At 34.3% G+C, this 26,333-nt stretch overlaps 1 protein-coding gene across 3 annotated transcripts in view; it reads left to right on the forward strand.

Moving 5' to 3' along the window:
* The window catches only part of MYBL1 (MYB proto-oncogene like 1), a 44,530-nt gene extending 18,774 nt beyond the window's left edge, over nt 1-25,756 (forward strand). Inside the window, exons 6-16 of one of the 3 annotated variants that reach the window (XM_040487681.1) lie at nt 4,252-4,426; nt 6,828-6,902; nt 9,434-9,538; nt 13,099-13,332; nt 14,374-14,742; nt 16,646-16,788; nt 17,351-17,465; nt 20,693-20,809; nt 20,903-21,007; nt 21,422-21,601; nt 23,118-25,756. In XM_040487681.1, coding sequence (XP_040343615.1) covers nt 4,252-4,426; nt 6,828-6,902; nt 9,434-9,538; nt 13,099-13,332; nt 14,374-14,742; nt 16,646-16,788; nt 17,351-17,465; nt 20,693-20,809; nt 20,903-21,007; nt 21,422-21,601; nt 23,118-23,246 — 1,747 coding nt within the window. In that variant the 3' untranslated portion in view covers nt 23,247-25,756. The remainder of the gene's footprint in view (nt 1-4,251; nt 4,427-6,827; nt 6,903-9,433; nt 9,539-13,098; nt 13,333-14,373; nt 14,743-16,645; nt 16,789-17,350; nt 17,466-20,692; nt 20,810-20,902; nt 21,008-21,421; nt 21,602-23,117) is intronic. The other 2 variants (XM_040487683.1, XM_040487682.1) reach the window with 2 other exon arrangements.
* Nucleotides 25,757-26,333: the final 577 nt, after the last annotated feature.

Genomic DNA, 26,333 nt, shown 5'->3' on the forward strand with positions numbered 1-26,333 from the left:
CTCTCTCTCTGACCCTCCCCCGTTCATGCTCTGTCTCAAAAATAAAATAAAACGTTAAAAAAAAATTAAAAAAAAAAAGAAACAACAGATTTCTATATACTAATTTAGTATATTGTAATTCTACTGAATTCACTTATTAGTACTAATTTTTTTTTTTTGTTTGTTTTTGTTTTTTTTTGGTTGACTCTTTAGGGTTTTCTGTATACAGTCATCCATCTGAAATGGTGACAGTTTTAGTTTTTTTCAAATTTGGATGCCTTTTATTTCTTTTTCTTGCTCTGACTAGGGCTTCCAAAACTACGTTGAATAAAAGTGACAAGAGCGAGCATCCTTGTCTTAGAGGAAGAGCTTCCCTTTTTTTACATCATTGACTATGATGTTAGTTGTGGATTTGTCATATAGGGCCTTTATTATGGTGAGGTATGTTTCCTCTGTACCTACTTTGTTGAGAGTTTTTATCATAAATGGATGTTGAATTTTATCAAATACTTTTTCTGCATGCATTAAGATAATCACGTGGTTTTTATCCTTTATTTTGTTACTGTGGTGTTGATTTGTTTTGCAGATATTGAATCATCTTTGCATCTTTAGAATAAATCCCACCTGATCATGGTATATGATCTTTTTTTTGTTAAATGTTTATTCATTTTTGAGAGAGTGCGTGAGCAGGGGTGGGTAGGGCTGGGACAGAGGATCCAAAGCAGGCTTTGTGCTGACTGCCGTGAGCCTGATGTGGTACTTGAATTCACAAACTGTGAGATCATGATCTGAGCTGAAGTTTGACACTTAACTAGCTGAGCCACCCAGGCACCCCTGATCTTTTTATATATAGCTGAATATAGTTTGCATTGATGGTTTCCTTCTTATTTTTTTTGTTTTTCTATTCTTCCCTCCTTCCATGCTGCCACACTTTCAATGAGAATATAAGCCCCATGAAAGCAGGGACTTTCTTTTTTTAAGTGGTTTAAAACAACTAATTTATTTAGTTCATGATTCTTTGGATGGCAGGTGATTGTTCTAGTCCAGGCTGACTGCTGATTTCCACAGTTTTTCGTGCATACATGGGCAGCTAGTGAGTTGTCTGATGGCTGTAATTCCGGATGGCCTCATTCCCATGTCCATTGATTTTACACTGTCAGCCAAAGTTTTCCTCCATCATGCTAGCTCAGTCTCATTTAACATGGTGAGCTCAAGGTTCCCACTGCAACAAGAGTGGACAAGCCCTAATGCAAAACCACTTTTCAAGTCTCTGCTTGAGTCATGTTTGCTGTTGTCCCATTGGTCAAGTCTAGTCACAAGACAAACTGGAGAAATAGATGACACATTTTGACTGAAGGAATTACAAATTCACTTTGCAAAGCAGTATTCATGTTAGGATGGGGAAAGTCTATGGCCTCTTTTTCAATATACCACAGTATATACAGCATTTAACAAAGATGTAACTTCAGTGGAGTAGAGTTAATGTTAAAAAGAAGTGAAGAGGGGCGCCTGGGTGGCGCAGTCGGTTAAGCGTCCGACTTCAGCCAGGTCACGATCTCGCGGTCCGTGAGTTCGAGCCCCGCGTCGGGCTCTGGGCTGATGGCTCAGAGCCTGGAGCCTGTTTCCGATTCTGTGTCTCCCTCTCTCTCTGCCCCTCCCCCGTTCATGCTCTGTCTCTCTCTGTCCCAAAAATAAATAAACGTTGAAAAAAAAAAAAAAAAAGAAGTGAAGAAACATAGTTGTTTGCCGTTGAATGAGCCACTGCAGGGCTATTGCCAGGAGAAAGAAAAGATGACTAAGTTAACATTTTATGAATATTAATCTGAAAGTTGGGTAGAGGATAGTCTGGAAGAGAGAGAATTTAAGGAAGGATTCAATGTTTATGAAAGCAGCTAGCAGTATCTGGCACCTATCAGTTGCTTACTACATGATCCCTACATCTTAATCTGAATCCAGATGTGAAGTAATAAGGACATGGACTCTGGTAATGGTATGAATGTAATGAAAGTGCCAGATGTGAGAAGCAATTTTGAATGAATTATTAGCATGCCTTGATTACTAGTGGATTTGGAGGTTAGGGGAGAGAAGTAGAAGGAAATTAAAAAGAAAAAGATAGCTTCAAAGCTTCAATCCTTGATGAGAGAAAGATTGATTATATATTAACAGGTACAGGGAAGGAAAGGAGAACTCACTGGAGTAAATTTTTGTTCAGATACATTATATGTTAGTATAGGGTAGCATCTCCCACTGATCATGTTTAGTGGGGCGTTGGAAATATGAGTGCAAAGCTTGAGGAAGGGTCAGGAATATAGGAATAAATAGATATTATTGTCCATCTTCCATATAGGGATGATTAGAAAATGTAAAAATTGGATGAAGTGCCCGAGACAGAAAACAGAGAGAAAAACAGTGTGGAGATGATCACTGGAGGAGAAAAACAGAAAAGAAATCAGAAAAGGATTATTAAAAAAAAAAAAGCAAGAGGGAGGAGTGGTCAAAGGTTTAGGGAATAGGGGTGGAGAAAAATGTCATAAAATGTCAGAGCTGCCAAAATAGGAAAGAGTTCAAAACAATTTCGTGAGTTCTTATCAGGAGTATTAGAAAAGAAAAATTTTGTTGCTTCAATAGGAACAACAATAACAAGTTGGGATGAGGTTGTCAGCAATACAAAGGAGCAGTCTAGAAAGATAGCTGATGGCAGATTCCCACTTGCAAGATACCTCTTTTGGATCAAGGGGAAGATCAAATCACTAAACTGTGTTTTAGCTCATCAACTTAGATTACAACTGTACCGTTGGAAACAAAGCAGTTTGACAGGATAAGAAAAATTTCTTACCTGGGCAGATGCATGGGCAGAGTGAATATTTTCTTCATTCATTTTGTTCTCATTTCTAACTTTTTAAAATGATTCCAGTGTTTTCCTAGTTTTGCATGCATGTCCATTGTTTGCTTAGCCACTTTTTTTTTTTTTTAGTTTTATTTTTTTTAATTTACATCCAAATTAGTTAGCATGTAGGGCAACAATGATTTCAGGAGTAGATTCCTTAATGCCCCTTCCCCATTTAGCTCATCCCCCCTCCCACAACCCCTCCAGTAACCCTCTGTTTGTTCTCCATATTTATTTATTTATTTATTTATTTATTTATTTATTTATTTTTTTCAACGTTTATTTATTTTTGGGACAGAGAGAGACAGAGCATGAACGGGCGAGGGGCAGAGAGAGAGGGAGACACAGAATCAGAAACAGGCTCCAGGCTCTGAGCCATCAGCCCAGAGCCCGACGCGGGGCTCGAACTCACAGACCGCGAGATCGTGACCTGGCTGAAGTCGGACGCTTAACCGACTGCGCCACCCAGGCGCCCCATGTTCTCCATATTTAAAAGTCTCTTACGTTTTGTCCCCCTCCCTGTTTTATATTTTTGTTTCCCTTCCCTTTACGTTCATCTGTTTTGTCTCTTAAAGTCCTCATATGAGTGAAGTCATATGATATTTGTCTTTCTTGAACTAATTTCACTTAGCATAATACCCTCCAGTTCCATCCATGTAGTTGCAAATGGCAAGATTTCATTGTTTTTTGACTGCCAAGCAATACTTCATTGTATATATATACCACATCTTCTTTATCCATTCATCCACTGATGGACATTTGGGCTCTTTCCATACTTCGGCTATTGTTGCCTAGTGCTGCTATAAACATGGGGGTGCGTGTGTCCCTTCAAAACAGCACACCTGTATCCCTTGGATAAATACCTAGTAGTGCAATTGCTGGGTCGTATGGTAGTTCTATTTTTAGTTTTTTGAGGAAGCTCCATACTGTTTTCCAGAGTGGCAGCACCAGCTTGCATTCCCAAAAGCAGGGACTTTCTTATTCACTGCTATATCTCCACTATTTAGAACTGTGCCTGATCTATAGATGGACAGTTTATCTTTTGAATTAAAAAAGTATTGGGTCTCCTGGGTGGCTCAGCCAGTTGAGCATCTGACTCTTGATTTCAGCTCAGGTCATGGTTTATGTGATCGAGCCCTGTGGAGAGTCTTGGGATTTTCTTTCTCCCTCTCCAGCTGCCCCTCTCCCTCCCTCCCTCCCTCTCTCCCTCTCTCTCTCTCTCTCTCTCTCCCTCTCTCTCTCTCTCTCTCAAAATAAATAAGTAAACATGAAAAAATGTATCTAGTTTCATTGTAAAAAATTTTTTTAAGCACTTACATTTTATACAGTGTTAAAATTTGTGGAATCCTTTTTTTCTTTTTAAATTATACACTTTCATTTCTTAGGACTGATAATTCTATCAAAAATCATTGGAATTCTACCATGCGAAGAAAAGTGGAACAGGAGGGCTACTTACAAGATGGAATAAAATCAGAACGATCTTCATCCAAACTGCAACACAAACCTTGTGCGACTATGGACCATTTGCAAACCCAGAATCAGTTTTACATACCTGTTCAGGCACATATTTTTAATACCTTTATTATTAAAAAAAATTTCTTTAGTTGTTATATGGGAGGATATTTGGTTTCTTAATAAAACAAATACAACATATATTAAGGGGAATGGATATTTAAATTTCCAGACTGAAAAAAAATTGCCTTATCTAGCTGTTAAACCATTAGTGGTGGTTTATCCTACTTGTTTGATTGATAAATATTTTGGAAACAAACACATTAAAATGTTTCCTTTTATATTTAATTTTTATATTATCTAAGAACCTTAGTATGTACACTTACTAATGCTATCATTCTTTGAATCTTCATTTATGATTCAGTGCTTATAGTTATCTGTGCTTTAACATCCATTGCAGTTTCCTTTTTAAAAATATTTTATGTAATTGTAGTATTACTTATCTCTAAGAGATAAGTATCTATAAAATGATCTTAAGAAGAAAATAGTCAAAATTCATTCATCATTTTGGGAGGTGTGGTAAATAATTAATTGGTTCTTTGATGACACTCAACTTTGCCTTTCTCCCTAGTAACCAGCCAACTAAATGATGTCATTCTTTGTTTAGACAGGTTTATTAGAGTAGAGATTGCCCAACTTCATAATAGGGCAAGCTCTATTTTATTTACAGTGCATTTTCTTATCTGCAAGACATTAGTTTAGAAATTTTCATAAGGTTTGTTTTACATTTCTCTGCCTGTCTGTCACACAATTTTTTATGTTGAACAATTCTTGGTTTTCGTCACATAAAAGGTAAAGATTAAATCAGAACTTAATAGTGTCTACCAAAAGATAAAATTTTGGTGTTAAAAGTCTGCTTAGTATGCACAGATTTCATTTGAATGTACTTCATTAAATGTGCATGCTTTTGCACATAATTTTAAAAGAATTAAAAAAAGTATGACATCTTAATTTACAAATAGGAAAACATATGAAGACAGTACAGTTACCTGCTGATATTCACAGTACCTTAAGGTTTTTATTGTTTGTTTCTTTACATTTTTCTTTTTTTTTTTTTTTTTTTTTATTTATTTTTGGGACAGAGAGAGACAGAGCATGAACGGGCGAGGGGCAGAGAGAGAGGGAGACACAGAATCGGAAACAGGCTCCAGGCTCTGAGCCATCAGCCCAGAGCCCGACGCGGGGCTCGAACTCACGGACCGTGAGATCGTGACCTGGTTGAAGTCGGACGCTTAACCGACTGCGCCACCCAGGCGCCCCTTACATTTTTCTTTAGAGTCCTAGATTTCAGCAGCATAAACTGAAACATTCTGCTCTTAGGTTATCATTTACATTTATTGCTTTAACTCCTAGAAACAGTTTTAAAAATTATCTGGGGCCGGGAGAGTATTTAACAGTCTCCATCAAAATATATTGGAAAATAAGAGTATTTCTTGTGCTTTAAGAATGGCTTATTGTACTTTTAATAATTCTTGGAAGAATTATGTATTCATAATTCAACTCAAACTACTAAAAAGATGATTCTAATTTGGATTTGAAAGAAAAAAATGGATTGGTTTGAAATGCTGTTACAGATTTAAATGAAAAGTTTGAGAAAGATAAGTTTCTAATTCATTGGAAGTTTAATGATAACTGATACAAACCAAGTATTGTGAAAATTAAATTCTTTGTTAGAAGTTATTTTTGTGATTTTGCAGCAGATAGTGATTTAGGTAGGCCATTATAGAAGATGAACAATTTTATGTTTTTATTCATTACATATTTAGGTTTTTAAAAATACCTTCTCTTATATTTCATTCCACCATTGCACACTAAATTTGCATGAAACTTCGAAATTCTTATTACAGATGCTTTAGAAAAGAAAGAAAATAATTCTTAGTCTGTTGTCAGAGTATTAAAAAGCACATGAGTGATTATGACATTCTCTGAGACAAGTAGTAGAAGAAGCTTCATATCTTTCACACAGAGATTGGCATGGGGAGTAGGAGTAGGAGATAAGAATATTGAAAAACCTGCTTTAATTTCTGTTCTTGTGAGTGCTTTGTATGGACTAACCCCTTCCTCTGAAAGATAAGAAAGAACGCAATTACTTTGTTTTCTCCAGGAGATAGAGCAATCCTTCTAAGAGGAGATTAAAAAAAATAATAATTTGGTGGGTAGTGTAGATAATAGATGGACTGATTGGCTGATAAATATAGGCCAAGTAATTCTCATATTTCATCCAGGAGAAGATACAGCTTTCCTAAGAGTTACGACTTTTCATTAGTAGATTCTAAGAACAAAAATGTAGCTGTTAGAAACTATTATATGAATGAATATTCAAAGTTAACAGAGATACTTCATGAGTTTCTATTGTCGATATTTGTCAAGAGTTTTTATGCTCTGCCTCAGATTTAAAAAATTTATATGGTATTCTATGTATGATACTAATGTTTTAATTCCATTTTAGATCCCAGGCTATCAGTATGTGTCACCTGAAGGCAATTGCGTAGAACACGTTCAGACGACTTCTGCCTTTATTCAGGTAATTTTTTATTTGTAACAAAAAAAAAAGAAAGGGAAAAAAAAAAACCCCACACTTTCAAACATATATTTGAAAGTTCTGGGGTGCCTGGGTGGCTCAGTTGGTTAAGTGTCCAACTTTGGCTCAGGTCATGATCTCACTGTTTGTGGGTTCGAGCCCCATGTCGGGTTCTGTGCTGACAGCTCAGAGCCTGGAGCCTGCTTTGGATTCTGTGTCTCATCCTCTCTCTGCCCCTCCCCCACTTGGGCTCTGTCTCTCTCAGTCTCTCAAAAATAAATAAATTAAAAAAAAAAAATTTTTGTTTTTAAAGTTCTAATAGTGCCTATTTCCTCATCCATAAAATTAGGATGAAAACAATACTATCTGTTTTATTTACTTTGAGTATTATTACACTAAAGGAGAAACTTTTGTGAGTTTGAAAAATATAAGCTGTACAAATGTAAGGTGGATGACAGCACCAGTAAGGTATTCCTTTCATTCTTCCAACGTAAAGCATTAGGTTGTGAATGGACATATTTTTTGTTTGTTTCTTTTGTTTTTCAAATTTTGTTTTTTTTTTTAAATTTACATCCAAATTAGTTAACATATAGTGCAACAATGATTTCAGGAGTAGATTCCTTAATGCCCCTTACCCATTTAGCCCATTCCCCCTTCCACAACCCCTCCAGCAACCCTGTTTGTTCTCCATATTTATGAGTCTCTTCTGTTTTGTCCCCCTCCCTGTTTTTATATTATTTTTGTTTCCCTTCCCTTATGTTCATCTGTTTCGTCTCTTAAAGTCCTCATATGAGTGAAGTCATATGATTTTTGTCTTTCTCCAACTGACTAATTTCACTTAGCATAATACCCTCCAGTTCCATCCACGTAGTGGCAAATGGCAAGATTTCATTCTTTTTGATTGCCGAGTAATACTCCATATACTTCATGGTGTGTGTGTGTGTGTATACACACACACACACACACACACACACACACACACACACACCCCATATCTTCTTTATCCATTCATCCATCAATAGACATTTGGGCTCTTTCCATACTTTGGCCATTGTTGATAGTGCTGCTATAAATTTGGGGGTGCATGTGTCCCTTCAAAACAGCACACCTGTATCCTTTGGATAAATGCCTAGTAGTGCAATTGCTGGGTCATAGGGTAGTTCTATTTTTAGTTTTTTGAGGAACCTCCATACTGTTTTCCAGGGTGGCTGCACCAGCTTGCATTCCCATGGATATATGTTTTGATAAACTGAGTAGAATATAGATGATACAAGTTTTTTAATGACCTTTTTTTTTTTTTAATTTCCCAATTCTGGGGGCTCCTGGCTGACTCAGTCAGTAAAGCATGTGACTCATGATCCCAGGGTAGAGATTACTTAAAATAATAAATTTCCCAAATCATTTCTGTTAAATTGAAAATATTTGCTAGCATCTGATTTTTTATTTCTTATTTTATTATTTTTTAATATGAAATTTATTGTCAAATTGGTTTCCATGCAACATCCAGTGCCTATCCCAACAGATTCCCTCCTCAATACCCCTCACCCACCCTCCCGTCCCTCCCACCCCCAGCAACCCTCAGTTTGTTCTCAGTTTTTAAGAGTCTCTTATGTTTTGGCTCCCTCCCTATCGGAAAAAGGGCCAGTATCCAAAATCTGTAAAGAACTCACCAAACTCCACACCCGAAAAACAAATAATCCAGTGAAGAAATGGGCAGAAAACATGAATAGACACTGCTCTAAAGAAGACATCCAGATGGCCAATAGGCACATGAAAAGATGTTCAATGTCACTCCTCATCAGGGAAATACAAATCAAAACCACACTCAGATACCAGTAAGAGTGGCTAAAATGAACAAATCAGGAGACTATAGATGCTGGCAAGGATGTGGAGAAACGGGAACCCTCTTGCACTGTTGGTGGGAAGGCAAACTGGTGCAGCCGCTCTGGAAAACAGTGTGGAGGTTCCTCAAAAAATTAAAAATAGACCTACCCTATAACCCAGCAATAGCACTGCTAGGAATTTACCGAAGGGATACAGGAGTGCTGATGCATAGGGGTACTTGTACCCCAATGTTTATAGCAGCACTTTCAACAATAGCCAAATTATGGAAAGAGCCTAAATGTCCATCAACTGATGAATGGATAAAGAAATTGTGGTTTATATACACAATGGAATACTACGAGGCAATGAGAAAGAATGAAATATGGCCTTTTGTAGCAACGTGGGTGAAACTGGAGAGTGTTATGCTAAGTGAAATGAGTCATACAGAGAAAGATACCATATGTTTTCACTCATGTGTGGATCTTGCGAAACTTAACAGAAGACCATGGGGGAGGGGAAGGAAAAAAAAAGCATCTCTTTAGATACCAGAAGGATTGTGATATTGAGCATTTGGGATTTACTTGAATTAAGCTTTATTAGAGAAAATAGATTTTATGTTGCATAAAAGAAAATAAAAATTAGAACAACAATAATAATAATAATAAAGGCATTATTTAAATAGTCTTTCTATTTTACTTAACTTATTTTAGCCACCCTTCATTGATGAAGATCCAGATAAGGAAAAAAAAATAAAGGAACTTGAGTTGCTTCTTATGTCAGCTGAGAATGAAGTTAGAAGAAAGCGAGTTTCATCGGTAAGAAATAAGCTTAAGTGTTTAGACCTTGTTAGAAGTCTTTTTGTGCTCTTGTAGTTTTCATCAGCATTGACTTTCATATACTAACACAGAAAGCCTATTCAGTATGACTTCAGATTTTAATACAGACTAAAAATAGTTTTTCTAATTTGCAACTTTGAGGTTGCCTGATTTTGATATACAGCTCTTTGAACGTATTTTACAGTGTTCTGTACTGAGATGCTTTTTGAGTCATAAATGTCAAGCAGACTTAAGGTATGGTTATATATCTATACACATGTGTATATGTATATATATAAAAATATATGTCTATATATTTGTAAAATGTGTGGTTTAGATTAGTCTTTGCTTTTATTTTAGACATTCCTTGTAATGATGGCTTTAATAGAAAAAAGTTTAAAAAATAAAGAACTTAATAGACATGTAGAGATTTATGTGCTTCAAAATTACTTTTATTCTGTCCTTGAACATTTTTTCCTATTTACTATATTAAGAATACAAATTCGGTAATTTGGAAAAAAAATAATAACTTAAAAAATATAGGGAAAGGGAATACTTAAATTTTATGTTCTTTAAAGAAATTTTTATATGGATGTTGGGTTTTGGTTACTACATGTGCAAACTCTTGTCTGGGATTTGGTTGGTGAGAACAATTAGGAGTATTAAATTAGGATAAATGGTAATCATCCTAGCTAAACTAGGCTATGCTTGATGGATTAAAAGAAAAAAAAATTATACTTAAATGACAGTTTTAAAAGTTTAATATCCTGAGACTTTTTACATTTAGAAAAAGGTTATTCTTGGTTTGGGGCTTAATGAGGGGACTGTCCGTTTAAGGTGACTAGGAACTAATATAAAATTGCTAAATAGAATTACCTGAGATCTTGAAATAGTGTTAGGAGGCAACTGGTGATGTCTTTACACCATTTAAAACAGTATTAATAAAAATCACATTTGTTAACTAATGGACAAGATATATGCCATAGGAAGCATAGTTTTTGTTTTGAAACTGCAAAAACCATGGGCAAATAGGAAGACCTAAAGTGCACTTATTTTAAAGTTAATTTTGTTTTTTTTAAGAGAGTCCACGTTTCTAGATAATTATATCATGTTTAAACCATTTTTGATTTTTTTTGAGTCTACCATTATTACTATTATTATTTATTTTATTTTATTTTATTTTATTTTATTTTATTTTATTGAGAGAGAGAGAAAGAAAGCATGTGGGTGGGAAAGGGGCAAAGGGAGAGGAGAGAGAGAATCTCAAACAAGTTCCACTCTCAGCGTGGAGCTGGACACAGGCTTGATCCCACGACTGTGAGATCATTACCTGAGCTGAAATCAAAAGTCGGATGTTCAACCAACTAAGCCACCCAGGCACGCCCATTTTTAATTTAACAGGAAGATATAACTAGCTAAAAGAAATGGCATTTAAAATGAAGAAAGATATTAATTTTTTAGAACTTGTTTATTTAAATATCACTCTTATAAAGATCTGGTTGGAGATTCTAGATTCTAGAGGGAAGTTGTTACACCCAGTGAATTAGTCTATACACATAAAGTATGTATGTAAAAGTATTTATTATTAAAAATTATGTGATAGTAATTATTGTCATTTACTGGGTATCCATTATGTTGGAGCATTGTTAGATATGTTTTATGTATTCTTGGTAATCCTTATTATTAATTCTGAAGTTTGTGGTTTGTTGTTAGAAATTCACTTTTCAGGTGTGTCTGAAGGTAGCCCTGTGGTTTTCCACTGGGCCTAGTCACCTTTGGAATCTTTTTCCCACCTCCAAACTTAATTGAAATGCTTATGGTTTGGAAGCTATCTCCAGAAAGTGACCATAAACTCAGAAGTTGGCTGTGCTAATAAAATAAGATTGCTTTAATTTCTTTTATTTTGGAGAAATTTTAAAACAGGTGGAACTTACTTTGTAACAATGTTGAAAACTTTTTTCACCTTACTTAACTTGAAACTTAACATTTTGTTATTATGAATATCTAGCACAGTCTAGTAATTTTTTTTTTAAAGTAATAGGTACCATTTTTTTAGTACTTCCTATGGACAGGGCAATGTACTCTCTAAAATATGGTAGCTACTAGCCCCATTTAATTTTAAATAAAATTTAATAATTGAGTTCCTCAGTTGCACTAGTCACATTTGATTCCTCATATGGCTAGTGGCTCTCATATTGAGCAATTTCAGATGCAAAAACATTGTCATCACCTCTGAGAGTTCTGTTGGACAGAGCTATTATTTTACATATTTTTCCCCTAGTTTTGTTAAGATATAATTGACATACAACACTGTATGTCTAAGATGTGCAGCATAATGATTTGATGTATATTGTGAAAGGATTACCACAATAGTGTAGTTAACGTCTGTCATCCGATACAGGTACAAAACTATATTGAAAAAGAAAAAGGGAAAAATATTTTTTTCTTGTAATGAGAACTCTTAGGATCCACTTTTTGTTTGTTTGTTTGTTTGTTTATGTATTTTGAGAGAGAGAGACAGCATGAATAGGGGAGAGGCAGAGAGAGGGGGAGATAGAGAATCCCAATGCGGGCCTCGATCCCATGAACCATGGGATCATGACCTGAGCCAAAATCAAGAGTCAGACACTTAACCAACTGAGCCACCAGGTGCCCCTTAGGATCCACTCTTAACAACTTTCAAATTACATATTGTTTCTTAACCATGATTCTTCAAGGTTTCTTTTCATTTTTTATTATGAGATCCTAGGGAACTAAGCTCAAAAGATTGCCCAGTGTACCTCTTTAGAGAGATAAATAGGACACAGTCTCTGACTTCAAAAGATTTACTCCACAATGAGGACACAGACAAGAAATAGGATATAGTGTGATAAGTCACAAAGTTTTATGGGAACACATAAAAGAGGTATCTAAGGATTGAGTAGTCAGAGAAGGGTTCCTAGAAGAAATTCTATTTGAGTGCAGTGTTGAAAGACGATTATATTCTAGCAAAGTAGGTGAACTGGAACATTATTATAAGTGAAACAGGTAAAAGTGGATGATCAGATGGAGTACTTTCCAGTATTTGAGGTGTATCTTAAATGAAGAATACAAGTTTTCCTTGGTCTGTGTTGGAGAGCATTCTAGATAAAGGGAGCAGCAGTATGTGCAAAGACACTCTAGGGTAAAAGACTAACTCATGAGGGAATTGCAACAAGTGTAGTTGGGTATTTGATAGTTCATAAAAGGAGGGCTTGTGAGTGGAAATGTTGGGAGATGAAGTGTGAAAGGTAGAGAGAGGACAGATTCTGGGAGTTTGAACTTTATGTTGTATACACATGCTAATTTTATCTTACCATGACATTATACATTTAAAAAAAATAGAGAAAAGAAATAGAGTCAAGAGGTTTAATGAAAAAAATGTTTACATCCATTTTGAGGAAAGACAGTATATTTGCTGCTATATTTTTAGCTGAAATGTTGTGAAGTGTGTTATTCTAGAAAAAACTCATACTTAAAATCCAAATTTATGCTTAGGTTGAGAATGACAAATAATATTCACATTTCTTTTGTACTTTTAGCAACCTGGAAGCTTTTCTAGCTGGTCTGGTAGTTTCCTCATGGATGATAGCATGTCTAATACTCTAAATAGCCTCGAGGAGCACACTAGTGAGTTTTACAGTATGGATGAAAATCAAACTCTGTCTGCTCAGCAGAATTCACCCACAAAGTTCCTGGCCGTAGAGGCAAATGCTGTGCTGTCCTCTCTACAGACCATCCCAGAATTTGCAGAGACTCTAGAACTTATTGAATCTGTAAGTTTGAAATTGTGAGATTATAAAAAGCTCAATTTTAGCTACATGGTTTCATGTTCAGAAACTTAGTTTAAGGGACACTGACCAGTTTTATTTTAAGCATTCCTTTATATGTCATACTTAATTTTGTTTTGATTTTTTGCAGTGGCTTTTGGCATAAAAAATTGTATCTATATCTCAAGTATGTAGTTTGTCTAAAATTTTTAAAAGTTACCAATTTGTTTTTTATTGTACAAGTTGTACAAGTATATTAGAGTTGGAAACTAGAGGAAACTGTAAAGAAGAAAAATCCTCATAAGCCCAGAGTTAATAATTTCAAGTATTTTCTTTCAGGCTGTGTTCTATACATATAAAACATACATATATGCATATATTTTTAAACTGAAACGTACTCTTACGTATTATGTTTGTGGATTTTTTTGACATTATATCATGAGCATGTCTTTGTTTTCTTAACTGTTTTTTAAACTTCAATTTTATCCTTTCATATGAATGTAACAAAATTTATTTACTCAGTGTACTGTTATTGAACATTTAGGTGGTATCCAATTTTTTAGTATTGAAAATTGCAGAGCATCTTATGTAAATTTTTGTATAAAATCATGATTATTTCCTTAGGTTAGATTGAATTTCTGGATCAAAGTGTATGGCCATTTTGAAGATGTTCTATACACATTTCCAAATGACTTTATAGAATTTGATAATATTTTTCTGATACAGAGTAGAGTGCACAGTTTTATGAAGAATTGTACTCTTTGATAGTAACTTAAAATAATTTATTCTTTTTATTTAAAATACTTTGGCAGTATTCCTCAGCTACTGAATTGGATGAAATATTATTAGGATGTTCCAAACTGGAGTGTAGTGAAACCATAATCTGTTCCTTTCAAATGGTCAAAAAAAAAAAAAAAAAAAAAAAAAGAACAAGGAAAGCCTGTTTCTCCTAATAGAAATGAATAACTTTGTGAAAGTCATCTTTCTGTGTTCAATGTCAGATTTAACTAGTTTATAACATTAACTTAAGGATTTATTTTATTGCAGGATCCTGTAGCATGGAGTGATGTTACCAGTTTTGATCTTTCTGATGCTGCTGCTTCTCCTGTCAAGTCTACCCCTGTCAAACTAATGCGAATTCAACACAATGAAGGAGCCATGGGATGTCAATTTAATGTCAGTCTTGTACTTGAAGGGAAAAAAAACAGTTGTAACAGTACAGACAGTGAGGCTGTTCCTGTAACATCCCCAAATGTGGCCAAGTTTAGCACTCCACCAACCATCCTCAGAAAGAAGAGAAGAATGCGAGTGGGTCAGTCCCCAGGCAGCGAACATAGCGATGGCTCCTTCAATGATGGTGGTAATACAGCACTAAAACACACACCGGTGAAAACACTACCATTTTCTCCTTCACAGGTAGTAGTGTTGTGTTTGTTTATGTTTCCAAATGTTGATGAGCTCGATTACATTAGATGTTTAATATTCTTACTAGCAGTTTGTTGCTTCGATAAAAATGGATAAGGTATTTAAATGTGTACATGAGAGTGCTGAGCTCTGGTAGATCAGAATGTATCTCATAAAGTATAGTAGTTACTTCACAGTATCTTAAAATTTTTAGAGCTAAAAGGGATGTTTTAGGTAAGTAGTTGCACATCTTTATAGGATTCATCAGGAAATAGGCCCAGAAAGGTAAAATGGTTTGCCCAAAGTTACCTGATGGCAGAGCTGAGACTGAGATTGTTTCCTGATTAACTGTTCAACAGGTATCAAGTGTATATTCATAGATGACTGCTCACTGGAAGAATTTCATGTGTCTGAAGGTTTTCTAGGCATGTCAGGAACTATCTGCTTTCTCCTGTAGTTACGTCCCTGGGCAGCAGCAATTTATAAGAGATACAGGGCAAACTGTATCTCTTATTTTATAATACTATCTTTCTTAATGAATACTGTGTTCGAGGCTGTGTGCTAAACACTTTTCTTACAGCATCTCAGTTAATCCTCTTGCAAAAAACCTTAGAAGGGAGGTGGAATGAAATTCAGAAGTTAAGCAGTTTGTCCACAGTCAGTAAGAGGATGGAGCTGATGTTTGCTGAAAGTGTCTTGATAGAGGTTAAAAAGTTTTACAGGAAAAGAAGGAAGTTTAATGGTCAAATAAACTTGGAGGATGCTGAGATATTATTGAAAGTGTATTTTGATGCTGGGAAAATTAGGAGGATCTGGCTGTATACAAAAACTGTGTTCTCTGAAAATTAAACCCCCTGTGCTTCAGGGGATGCAATTGACATGGACTACAGTTTGAAGAGTTGCATTTCCCAACATCACCCCAGCTCTTAGAGTCACAGAGCATCCCGAGGAAGGTGAAATGGGGTTGGGCACACCAGCAATTTTCTATTTTTGGAGTTTTGAACACTAGCAATTTTTGTTGAAGTATAAATTCTAAGGTGGAAAGTAGCTGAGAAGGTTGAGTAATGATAAGAAAGACCTAGTATCCCATACCAAAGAGCTTGAATTTTATCCCATAACTCATGGGCATCATTGCAGAGTTTTGAGAGGGTTTAACTGCTAATCTCAGGGTTAAGTATTGTAAATATTAGGAGCCAGAAGTGATAGAGCTAGAATTCATTTCAGTTATAAGTAGCCTTAAAGTAATTTCCACTTCTTCCTACCACTGCTTCTATTCTGTTGGCTACAAAAATAGTATTTCATGGTTGTATGTAAGTTAAGATTCAGTGAGTAAATTGTGTCATTTGGAAAATGAATTCTTGATACCAATTCTGGCTACTCCAAAGTTCTGAGAATTGTATTTTAGGTAAGCAAATTTTCTAGACAGCTGTATTATCAGCAAAGCATGATTATTATTTTCTGAATTCAAAGTATTCTCATGGAAAAGGACACTTAAGATTAATAAAGACACTTATTAATAAAATAATAAAATTTTTCCAGTTACACTGTTGTATGAATCTGTTTTACTTAACAGTTTCTGTAGATTCCTATTTAATAATACACTGTTTTTAAATTGTTGTATGGTGTTTTGTAACTTTTGAATATTTTTTAAACAACTATTTCTTGAATGCCTATTATGTGCTAAACACTTAAAAGAGCTGAGAAGGCAGTGATGAACAAAATAAAAATTCCTGCCCTCATGGAGCTTAATTTTCATGGAGTGGAATGTAGATGAAATATTATTGATAATTCTATTCTAAAAGGAATGGAGAAATATCTTACATTTGAAAATATCTTTGAAAATCCTATCAGTGTAATATTTGTGTAGGGAAATTAATGTTCTAGAAATTGTCTTTAAACTCTCTTCCTTTTTTAGTTTTTCAACACATGCCCTGGAAATGAACAAATTAATATAGAAAATCCTTCATTTACATCAACCCCTATTTGTGGGCAGAAAGTTCTCATTACTACTCCTCTTCATAAGGAAACAACCCCCAAAGATCAAAAGGAAAATGTAGGGTAAGTAGTATTAAATAATTGTGTTAAAGAAAATGGGAAGCACAATTTTAAGAGTAGATTAGTGGGGTTTCTGGCTGGATCAATTGGTGAAGCATGTGACTCTTGATCTTGGAGTCATCAGTTCAAACCCTGTGTTGGGCACAGAGCTTAATTAAAAATGTGTAATAAAAATGATCCTGTTTTTAAAAAAATAGGTTAACTTTTTGTCCACTTATACAAATATCCTAATCCCTATTCATATAGGACTTAGAATTGAAAAAAAAGATCATAACCTCATATTTTATCCCTAGTGAAACAAGGTAAACATAGTGGAAAACTTTGATATGAAGCAAACAACATTTTTAGTACTTTTTTACATTTGTTCCTTTTCTATTTTAAGATGATTGATTGCAGTAAGAATTAGTTTAGGCAAGCATACTTTAGAATACTCCTGGAATGTTTAAATAAAGCATGTGTATATGCAAGAAAAATTTAGTGTAATGCTTTTATCATGGCTTTGCCTTCCTTAACTCTTCTAAAATCAAATTTTGACTATAATACAAATATCTAAATGATTGGCTAGGTTTAGAACACCTACTATTAGAAGATCTATATTGGGTACCACACCAAGAACTCCTACTCCTTTTAAGAATGCGCTTGCTGCTCAAGAGAAAAAATATGGACCTCTTAAAATTGTGGTATGTATACTCTTTTTAATCTTAAGAATTTTCCTAATTTTAATAAAACACAAATTTTGATATTTATCTTTGAATCTTTACATTTTAAAAAAGATGTGCACAGAAATTGATAAAATGTGATTTCTTGATTTATAAGTTAGAATTTGTTGTGTGAATCTTTTTCCTTAACTTGTAACTAAACCTTTGCTTGGCTTGTTTTGAATTTATACTTTTTTTTTTTTTTTTACTATTATATCATCTAGAGAAAGCAAATCAAGTGTCAGTTGAACCCTTAATATTAAAACCCACATTTTAGTAGTTTCTGTGGTGGTTACCTGCAGTAGAATAAAATAATTTTAATATTTTGATATACATAAGCACTTTGCTGATAATACTTATGACTCTGATCAGGCTCAGTTTTCTATTCAACCCACATCTCAGAGGTAATTTCTGAAGATAAAGATAGTAGAAATAAAGCAGTTGGTGCTAAGTTTCAAGTAGTATTTACTTAGTTGCTATTATTATTTTAATAATAGTGGTAACAATAGTAGTTCATAAATGGAGGTGGGAAGTATAATCTGTGCTTTTCATATATATTATCAACTGGAAAGTATGTTAGATGAGTTATGGGCATTTTAATTCCAGAGAGATAACAGATTTCTGACAAATTAGGTTCATTAGAAATAAACTATTTTTAAAATATTGGTCACTTCTAGGAAACTTTAGTCATGTTTTTCTATTTATTTTTAAAAAAAATTTTTTTTTAACGTTTATTTATTTTTGAGACAGAGAGAGACAGAGCATGAACGGGGGAGGGTCAGAGAGAGAGGGAGACACAGAATCTGAAACAGACTCCAGGCTCTGAGCTGTCAGCACAGAGCCTGACGCGGGGCTCAAACTCACGGACCGCGAGATCATGACCTGAGCCGAAGTCGGCCGCTTAACCGAATGAGCCACCCAGGTGCCCCTATTCATTTTAAAATTCATCATTAATTCAACAAATAATTTAGTCCCTAATAAATAGGTGCCAAGCACTGGACTAGGCTCTGGGGATGTAATGTTGAACCTGTCAGGTATGGTGTCTGCCTTCATAGGAGTGTGTAGCCTAATTGGAAGTTAGACAAATAAATAATGATCTGAAGGCATAAGAATTCTACAGTGCTTCAGGGCCATTTGGTCAACATATAAATTGAATAAAATTGTTATTTTAGTAATAGTACATGAGAGAGCGCCTGGGTGGCCCAGTTGGTTAAATGTCAGGCTCTTGATTTCAGCTCAGATCATGATCTTAGTTTCCCGGGTTTGAGCCCCGCATTGGGCTCTGCGCTGACAGTATGGACCTGCTTGGATTTCTTTCTCTCTCCTCTCTCTCTGCCTCTCTCCCGCTTGCGTGTGTGCTCTGTCTGTGTCTCTCTGTTTCTCAAAATAAATAAATAAACATTAAAAAAAGTAATAGTGCATGAGTAATTAGGTTTTAAGTGACCTAAAGTCCCTGTCAGTTTGTTCTCGTTTGGGAAGAATTTATCCATTGGCAAAACAGATAATTTTTGTCAACAATTTAAGATGAAAAGAAAGTAATGATTTAGTAATTACAATTTCTAAAATATCCATATGCTCATACATTTGTTTACAGCAAGTTGACTTTTCATTCTTCCTCCTCCTCCAGTTGTTATTTACTGAGTACCTACTATATGCTAACCATTTATTTTTCTAATGTATCTTATGAGTCATATGCACTTCTTCGAGATGGCTCTGGAATTTTAATCAGGTACACCTTAAGTATCTGTTGCTTTCTTAATAAACATTGATTCTTCTAATGTTCATTGAAAATCACTCAAAAGACTAAAAACTCTGGAAGTCCTTTAAATATAAATCTAAATTTTGGTAGTATCAAACTTAGGAAATATTAAATACAGTAATTCTTTTCTTTGTCACAGGACAATTAAGAGAATAATTCATGGTAGCGAATGAATTCACCTATGTCTTAGTCACTTCTCTAGGACATTTGTATTCTTATGAGGGAAAAAGAAATTATAGATTTTTTTTAAGAGCACCTAATCTATATTATTTGTGAAATGTAATCCTTAAAACAAAAACTCGTAGAGCAATGCATAAGAATACTGACATAATTCTTTCATATCTCAGGGTGTAGGTGAGAGCACTTTAAAAATTCTATTTCTGGGGGCGCCTGGGTGGCTCAGCTGGTTAAGCGGTTAAGCATCTGACTTTGGCTCAGGTCATGATCTCTTGGTTTGAGTTTAAGCCCCACCTCAGGCTCTGTGCTGACAGCTCAAAATCTGGAGAGTGCTTCGGATCCTGTGTTTCCCTCTTTCTCTGCCCCTCCTCTGCTCTCGCTGTGTGTGTGTCTCTCTCCCAAAAATAAAATAAACATTAAAAAAAAATTCTATTTCCATTTTTAAAGTTTTTGTAAGTGCTTTGAAATATCATTTATATATGAATGTTATTCTCCCTAGCTTTGTTGACTGCTGGTCATTCTGTGCTGTCAGTTTGTTCTTTATTTGGTGGCACTTTGATTACTTATTTTTTTTAAAGCAGATCTTGGTTATGGAAGGTGTTTGATATAATTAAACAAATTTTTGCTTAGCTATTTGATAGAAAGCTAGATAAATAATATTTTGAGACTATTTCACTATTCAGCGCACACTCAGGTTTCTTTCCAATATACGCATAGACATACACACCCACACTGCTTCTTGAACACCGTCTCAGCTCCTAAGCCTAAGGCTAGGTGTACAAAAGTATATACAAAGATGAAAAAGATGTGCTCACTGCTCTTAAGTAGCTTACACATTTAGTGGTAAGAAAAATGTGTTAACTAGTAATTACATGCTATATAATAATTACAATGAAAGTAGAATAAGAGCTAGTGTGGTCCCTCCCAATTTGTTCTGTATTTCTTATTTTTATATAAAAATATTTGGGAAATTATCTCTCATCAGTTTAATTCTGGGGATCCTGATTGAAGCAGGAGCTACAGTAGATTCCCCAAGAAGATTTTTGTTTAGTAGCCTGGAATAAAGAAAGTGCCACACTTCATTCAGTGCTTGCAATGTGCAGTATTAGTTTTGCCATAAAACTGATTAGTTAAATTCATTCAGCTTATGTATCTATAGGGACTGGGTGAAAATAATGCCAATAATTAAAAAGTATAAAAGATTGGTTTCTATATATGGGGAAAAAAGGGAATTGCTATAAAAGACTTTTTAACCCTTTTAAAAACAATTTAGTCACAGCCACTTGCCTTCTTGGAAGAAGATATTCGGGAAGTTTTAAAAGAAGAAACTGGAACAGACATATTCCTCAAAGAGGAAGATGAACCTGGTTACAAAAGCTGCAAACAGGAGGTAATCTTTTAGTATTATTGTTAATAAAAGTCTTGATTTTAAAAACAAAAGTGACTTTACCATAATGTTTCTATTGTAAATTATTCATTCTAGCATACAGCTTCTGTAAAGAAAGTCAGAAAATCACTGGTCTTAGATAATTGGGAAAAAGAAGAACCAGGGACTCAACTATTGACTGAAGACATTTCAGACATGCAGGTTTGTAAAGAATTTTTTTTTTGTTAAGATGGTGGCTTGAAGTCTTAGTGGTTCTTGTTTCTTAGAGATTCACAGAGAGTTTCTTTTAGTATTTATTATTCTGCTTAATTCAGAGAGAAACTATTAACTGTAGAGAATATTTTATTTACTTCCTTGTCTTTTATATTTGTTTTGAGAAGAGTTCACTCACTTATGTATAATGTCAAAAAATGGTAGTTCTGAAAACTTTAAATTTCAGTATTTTTCTTGGGCTAATTTCTGAAATATTTAAGTTTACTACATTACTAGAAATTTTATTGGAGCCAAAAGCTTTCTTGGAGGGAAATGAGCAGGGCTTCCACTACCACTTACTCAGTAGTCCCTATATTTGTCTCCATTTTTGAATTATTTTCCTTTTTCTTTTTTCTCTCTTAGTCAGAAAATATATTTACAACATCTTTATTAATGATACCATTATTGGAAATACATGACAATAGGTGCAACTTGACTCCTGAAAAACAAGATCTAAATTCAACCAACAAAACATACACACTTAATAAAAAGAAACCAAACCCTAACACTTCTAAAGTTGTCACATTGGAAAAGAATCTTCAGGTATGAATTTATAAGTTTCTCTTAGTGATTTTTGTTGTTGTTTATTCAATTATCACTTTGGACTTATCACAAATTATACTTTTTCTTTTTAAATTCAAAATTGACTATAGTAGTAACGAAACATTCACCATTATTTTGTCACTCAAACTAGATTTGCGTTTTTGAGAGACTCCTTCATCAGGACACATATAAACTAAATAATTGGAGTTGTAGCCAGAGTCTCTTCTGTTGATTTCTTAAGTACTATTTAATTTTAATTTTAATTTTTTTATTAAAATTTTTTTTTTAATGTTTATTCATTTTTTGAGAAGGAGAGACAGAGCGTGAGTAGGAGAGGAGCAGAGAGAGAGGGAGACACAGAATCTGAAGTAGGCTCCAGGCTCTGAGCTGTCAGCACAGAGCCCGACGCAGGGCTTGAACTCACGAACCATGAGATCATGACCTGGCCGAAACTGGACGCTTAACCAACTGAGCCACCCACGCACCCCAGCACTATTTAATTTTTAAAATAAAGATATCTAAGTTTCCTTCTGGCATTTCTTCTCCTGTAACAAATATGTATATCCCTAATTGTTATCTTGAAAGGGTAAGTGGTTGGAAGCAGTTTCAGCTTGATTTTGTTGGTATAATTGTTTCCAGTCAACTTTTTGGCTCAGAAGTTGTAAAACAAAATTCTTTTTTCTGTTGCTGTGCAGCCATTATGTTGCTGTAAATGAAGCCTGGAAAGTTTTTTTACTACGTTATCTTAAGAATTCAACCCAGATAATTTGAGAGTTCATTGAGGAGGAAGTTCTCTTCTTTATACCACAGTGACTGCAGCCCTAGCATTCTGACATTTAAGCAGTCCTTGAAAACATACTTGGCAATCAAATGTGGCCACCTCGTCTCAGTCCTTAGCTGCCACTCTTCAAGGAGCCATGAAGCACATTCTCTCAATCCATTTAAAATGATTTGATTTCCCAGTGTGTAACATAGAACTTTTCAGGAAAAAATATATATAGCAGGCCATACCTATAATGTAGTAATCTTTATAATAGAAGAAAACCAATGAAACAAACTTGATCTTCTGTTATGAACATATTTCCTAATTTGCAAAACAAAGCGTTCTCAGCTCATTTTTTGACATTGCATCCTCTCTTTGAATCTTTTGCAAAATTTTGAAGCAATAAAGACTGACATTTCTTTCCATGTTAAGACTGATTTGATTTGGGGGGAGTCGTGGGTAGAAACCTTTCAAACTGCCTCCACAGTTCTATAAATAATATAGATAGCTAAAAAACATGGACTTAAGAAAATAAAAACATGGACTTAAAAAAATTGGCCATAAATATTTCGGTATGTATTTTTAAAACACTGTTTAATAAAAAGAATCACAATGCCATTGTCAAAACATGTTTACAGTGATTACTTATCATTAAATCCAGTCAGTTGAAATAATTGACTTTTAAAAGTGTAATTGTGAAGTGGAATAGTTATTTTAGTAATTTTCACATCGCTATTGATATTTCCTTCACAGTCAAATTGTGAATGGGAAACAGTGGTTTATGGGAAGACAGAAGACCAACTTATCATGACTGAACAAGCAAGAAGATATTTGAGTACTTATACAGCTGCCAGCAGCACTTCAAGAGCTCTCATACTGTAATTGTTATTAAAATTGATGAAATGCCCCACTCTCTTACTATATTCTTTACTAAATTAGGTTGCAATGAAATTTTTGTCAAGTAATTGTTTTTAAAGTTTTAATACAGCACTAAAACGGTTTACATTATTTTTCATATTGGGCAGGCAGAAAGCCCAGCCACTTAAGTAAGGGGTAGGTAATTTCATAGTTTATTTTTTAAGAGATGAGATTTTTTAAAATTCTTTTTAAAGAACGAGATGGGTAAACCATATTAGAATGTTAACAGATATCCTAAAACTCTCACATATTTTCTTCACAAGATACATGTTGTTACTCTCTTGATGCTGCAGTTTTTTACAGATAGGTTTATGAGTATGTATGACTTCTGCATTAGTCTGTGTATGAGAAGCACACATGGTTTTATGAAGTACTTTTGCCTATGTGCCAATTTCCTTAGGCTATCATTTACAAAGAAATACAATGGAAAAAAAAATTGAAAAGGAGAGAAAGTTGCACTACTAATTTTTGGTATTTTTCAAAAACAATAAAATTAACTACAGTGTTAAATGTATTTATTTGAGCATAGTACTAAAAACAAAAAGCATTGAAAACGGTTTTTTTCCTTATTAGTAAAGAGTCAGTATTTTCTTCATAAATCTCAGAAGAGTTTTGTTGAATGTATTGTACAGTATGTAGGCGCAAGAAGACTTTGTAAATTGGAAAGAAGTCTTTTTATAATTTATTTTCATTTTTAAAGCTTAAATGTAGATATTTATACCTATACAGGGTGTCTAGAAGCCAATGTTGTTTCCTGTTATTTACAGCTAACATAGTAAAAAAACAATTTTGACTTTTAAGTATGAAATAGTAGTAAGTTATAGCTGCAAAGAATACAGTATCTTTACTGTATGTCACATCTACCTAAATATTGCACTATGCCCTTTAAATCATGTTGGTTATAAAATAGTTCTAAAAATTTACTAAATAATAATTTAATATTTTCTTTTTAAATTATATGGGGGGGTCATATAAATTAATCTGGTGATTTGTATATGTGTTTGAAAATTTTGCGTTTTGTTTAAACAAATAATATGGTACTTTGGTCCCTAAAAACAGTCTGCACTTAGAAGTTTATTATATTTACTCAGTGTTTCAGAAGTAGAGAACATTACCTTTTATTTATAAAAATATTTTGTCCTTTTATAAATGTTTTGTGTTTCTCTACAGGTTACAACAGTTGCTTCAGTTGCCTGTTTTAGGTGTTTGCACTTATTTCTTTTTTGAAAGAATGTCTTTATTTGCTTTTGTGTAGAGATTTTATGTACTTTTTTGGAGACATATAATGGTGTGCTGTCAACTTAAACACTGACAGGCAAATAGAATTGTACACTGTAGTTGTAATTATTTATAATTGACACACTCTCTCCCTCTCCACTCCTGAAGTATGCTGCTATAGAAAATAGCAGAATCGGCTTGCTGCTATGAGAGAAGGAAAGAGCCACCACCACTTGCACTGTGTGAAAAGGTAAAAAGCAAATGATGGCAAGTTCTCAAGTTAACTTAGTGGAATCAACCATTACCAGGCAAATTCTTGCAAATGCCAAAATACTATGCCTTAAAACAAAGACAGCTTAAGATTTTCTGATGTTTTTATGTTAATAGAAATGGTAATGCTAAGTATTTGAATTCCTAGCTCTTGAACAGTAGACCTAAAAGGGTTTTAAGCTATTTAAATCCACTTGCTCATTTTTGCATATTATATGTAGTGAGAAGTGAAGAAAATGTATGGTACTAAGATTATGCCTTGTTGATAACAAATAGATGAACCAATTTGAATCTTCTTAGTGTGTTTGTTAAGTATGTTGATTGCTTCCTAATTAGTGAACTTCTCACAGAAATATCACTTTATAAAAACCAATGATTGTAGCAAAATCATACTGGATCATTTCTATTTCAGTTACTTTGAACTAATAGCACATAATGGTTTTTGTTTGTTTGTTTGTTTTAATGTAGCCCATAGCCCTTAGCTGGTTTGGATGTACATAGTCTCCAGTCACCAAAGTATAATATCTTGGAAGAGCTATATTTTTTTAAAGCATAATTTTTCTTGAGCATTAAAGTATCCCAAGTGTAATATATTGCAGATAAGCTTGGGCTTATTGGACGGACATAGGACATATTTGGGTTGGTATTGGTTGAATCCTTTAGTTAACTGCTTTGTTGCTTTTTGCAAGAAGATTTTTAATCTTAAACGTGTCAGGCATCTTACATCACCTTTATACTGTTGTGTTCATTTGAATTTCTTTCAGTATTTATAAAAATGCCAGACATACATGTAGCAGCCATACTTGCATGGAAACTGACTACACATATATAATATTGCATTTTGTTGTAAGGTTTTCACATTAATACAGCAGTTACCCTGACTAAATTGAGTTTTTTGATGTATGGGAAAGCTTTCCATTGTAAGAGAATCTTGCATACAATATTGACTATTAACATCCATAATAAAGCATCTGTGTACAAGCTGACTTGGCATTCCTCATTTCACTTTGGTTTTGTTTTATGATGTTCATTGCATCCTTAAGGAGTTGACCCAACATTCTGAGACTTTTTCCCCCTCCTTTAGAACTACCTATACAGGTGATTTTATCTGTTAACACAACTTGACCTCTTTACTCAGGAAGTGGAAATACTTACACAGTCTCTTGCAGAGCCATATTTTCATCTGCTTTTAGGTATTTCCATAGGACTCTTCTGTCAGTACCTTAAATGCATCTTCTCTTTTTCCGAACTTGGACCTACCTTTCAATTTTTTTTTTCCTTAGTGGTGTTGCCTTTTCTTCCATCACCCAGTGAAAAGTCTCCTGCCTCCCTCACTCCCCGCATTGAAATCTGCAGTAAATTTCTCAGCCTGCATAAGGCTGTTGCTCTAATTCCATTCCTTCATCTCTTACTTGGATTATTTCCATTCTATAGAAATATCAAGAAATTGTGCTAGTGACATCAGGGTGTCACCTGCAAGGCCAAATGGTCACCCAGTCAGGTCTGTGGAGTATTATATTGCTTCAGTGTATTCATCACCATTTAGATTTTACCTTTAGCTTT

The sequence above is a fragment of the Herpailurus yagouaroundi genome, unplaced genomic scaffold (genome assembly GCF_014898765.1).
Source record: "Herpailurus yagouaroundi ecotype Mexico unplaced genomic scaffold, PumYag 165, whole genome shotgun sequence".
NCBI lineage: Eukaryota > Metazoa > Chordata > Mammalia > Carnivora > Felidae > Herpailurus > Herpailurus yagouaroundi.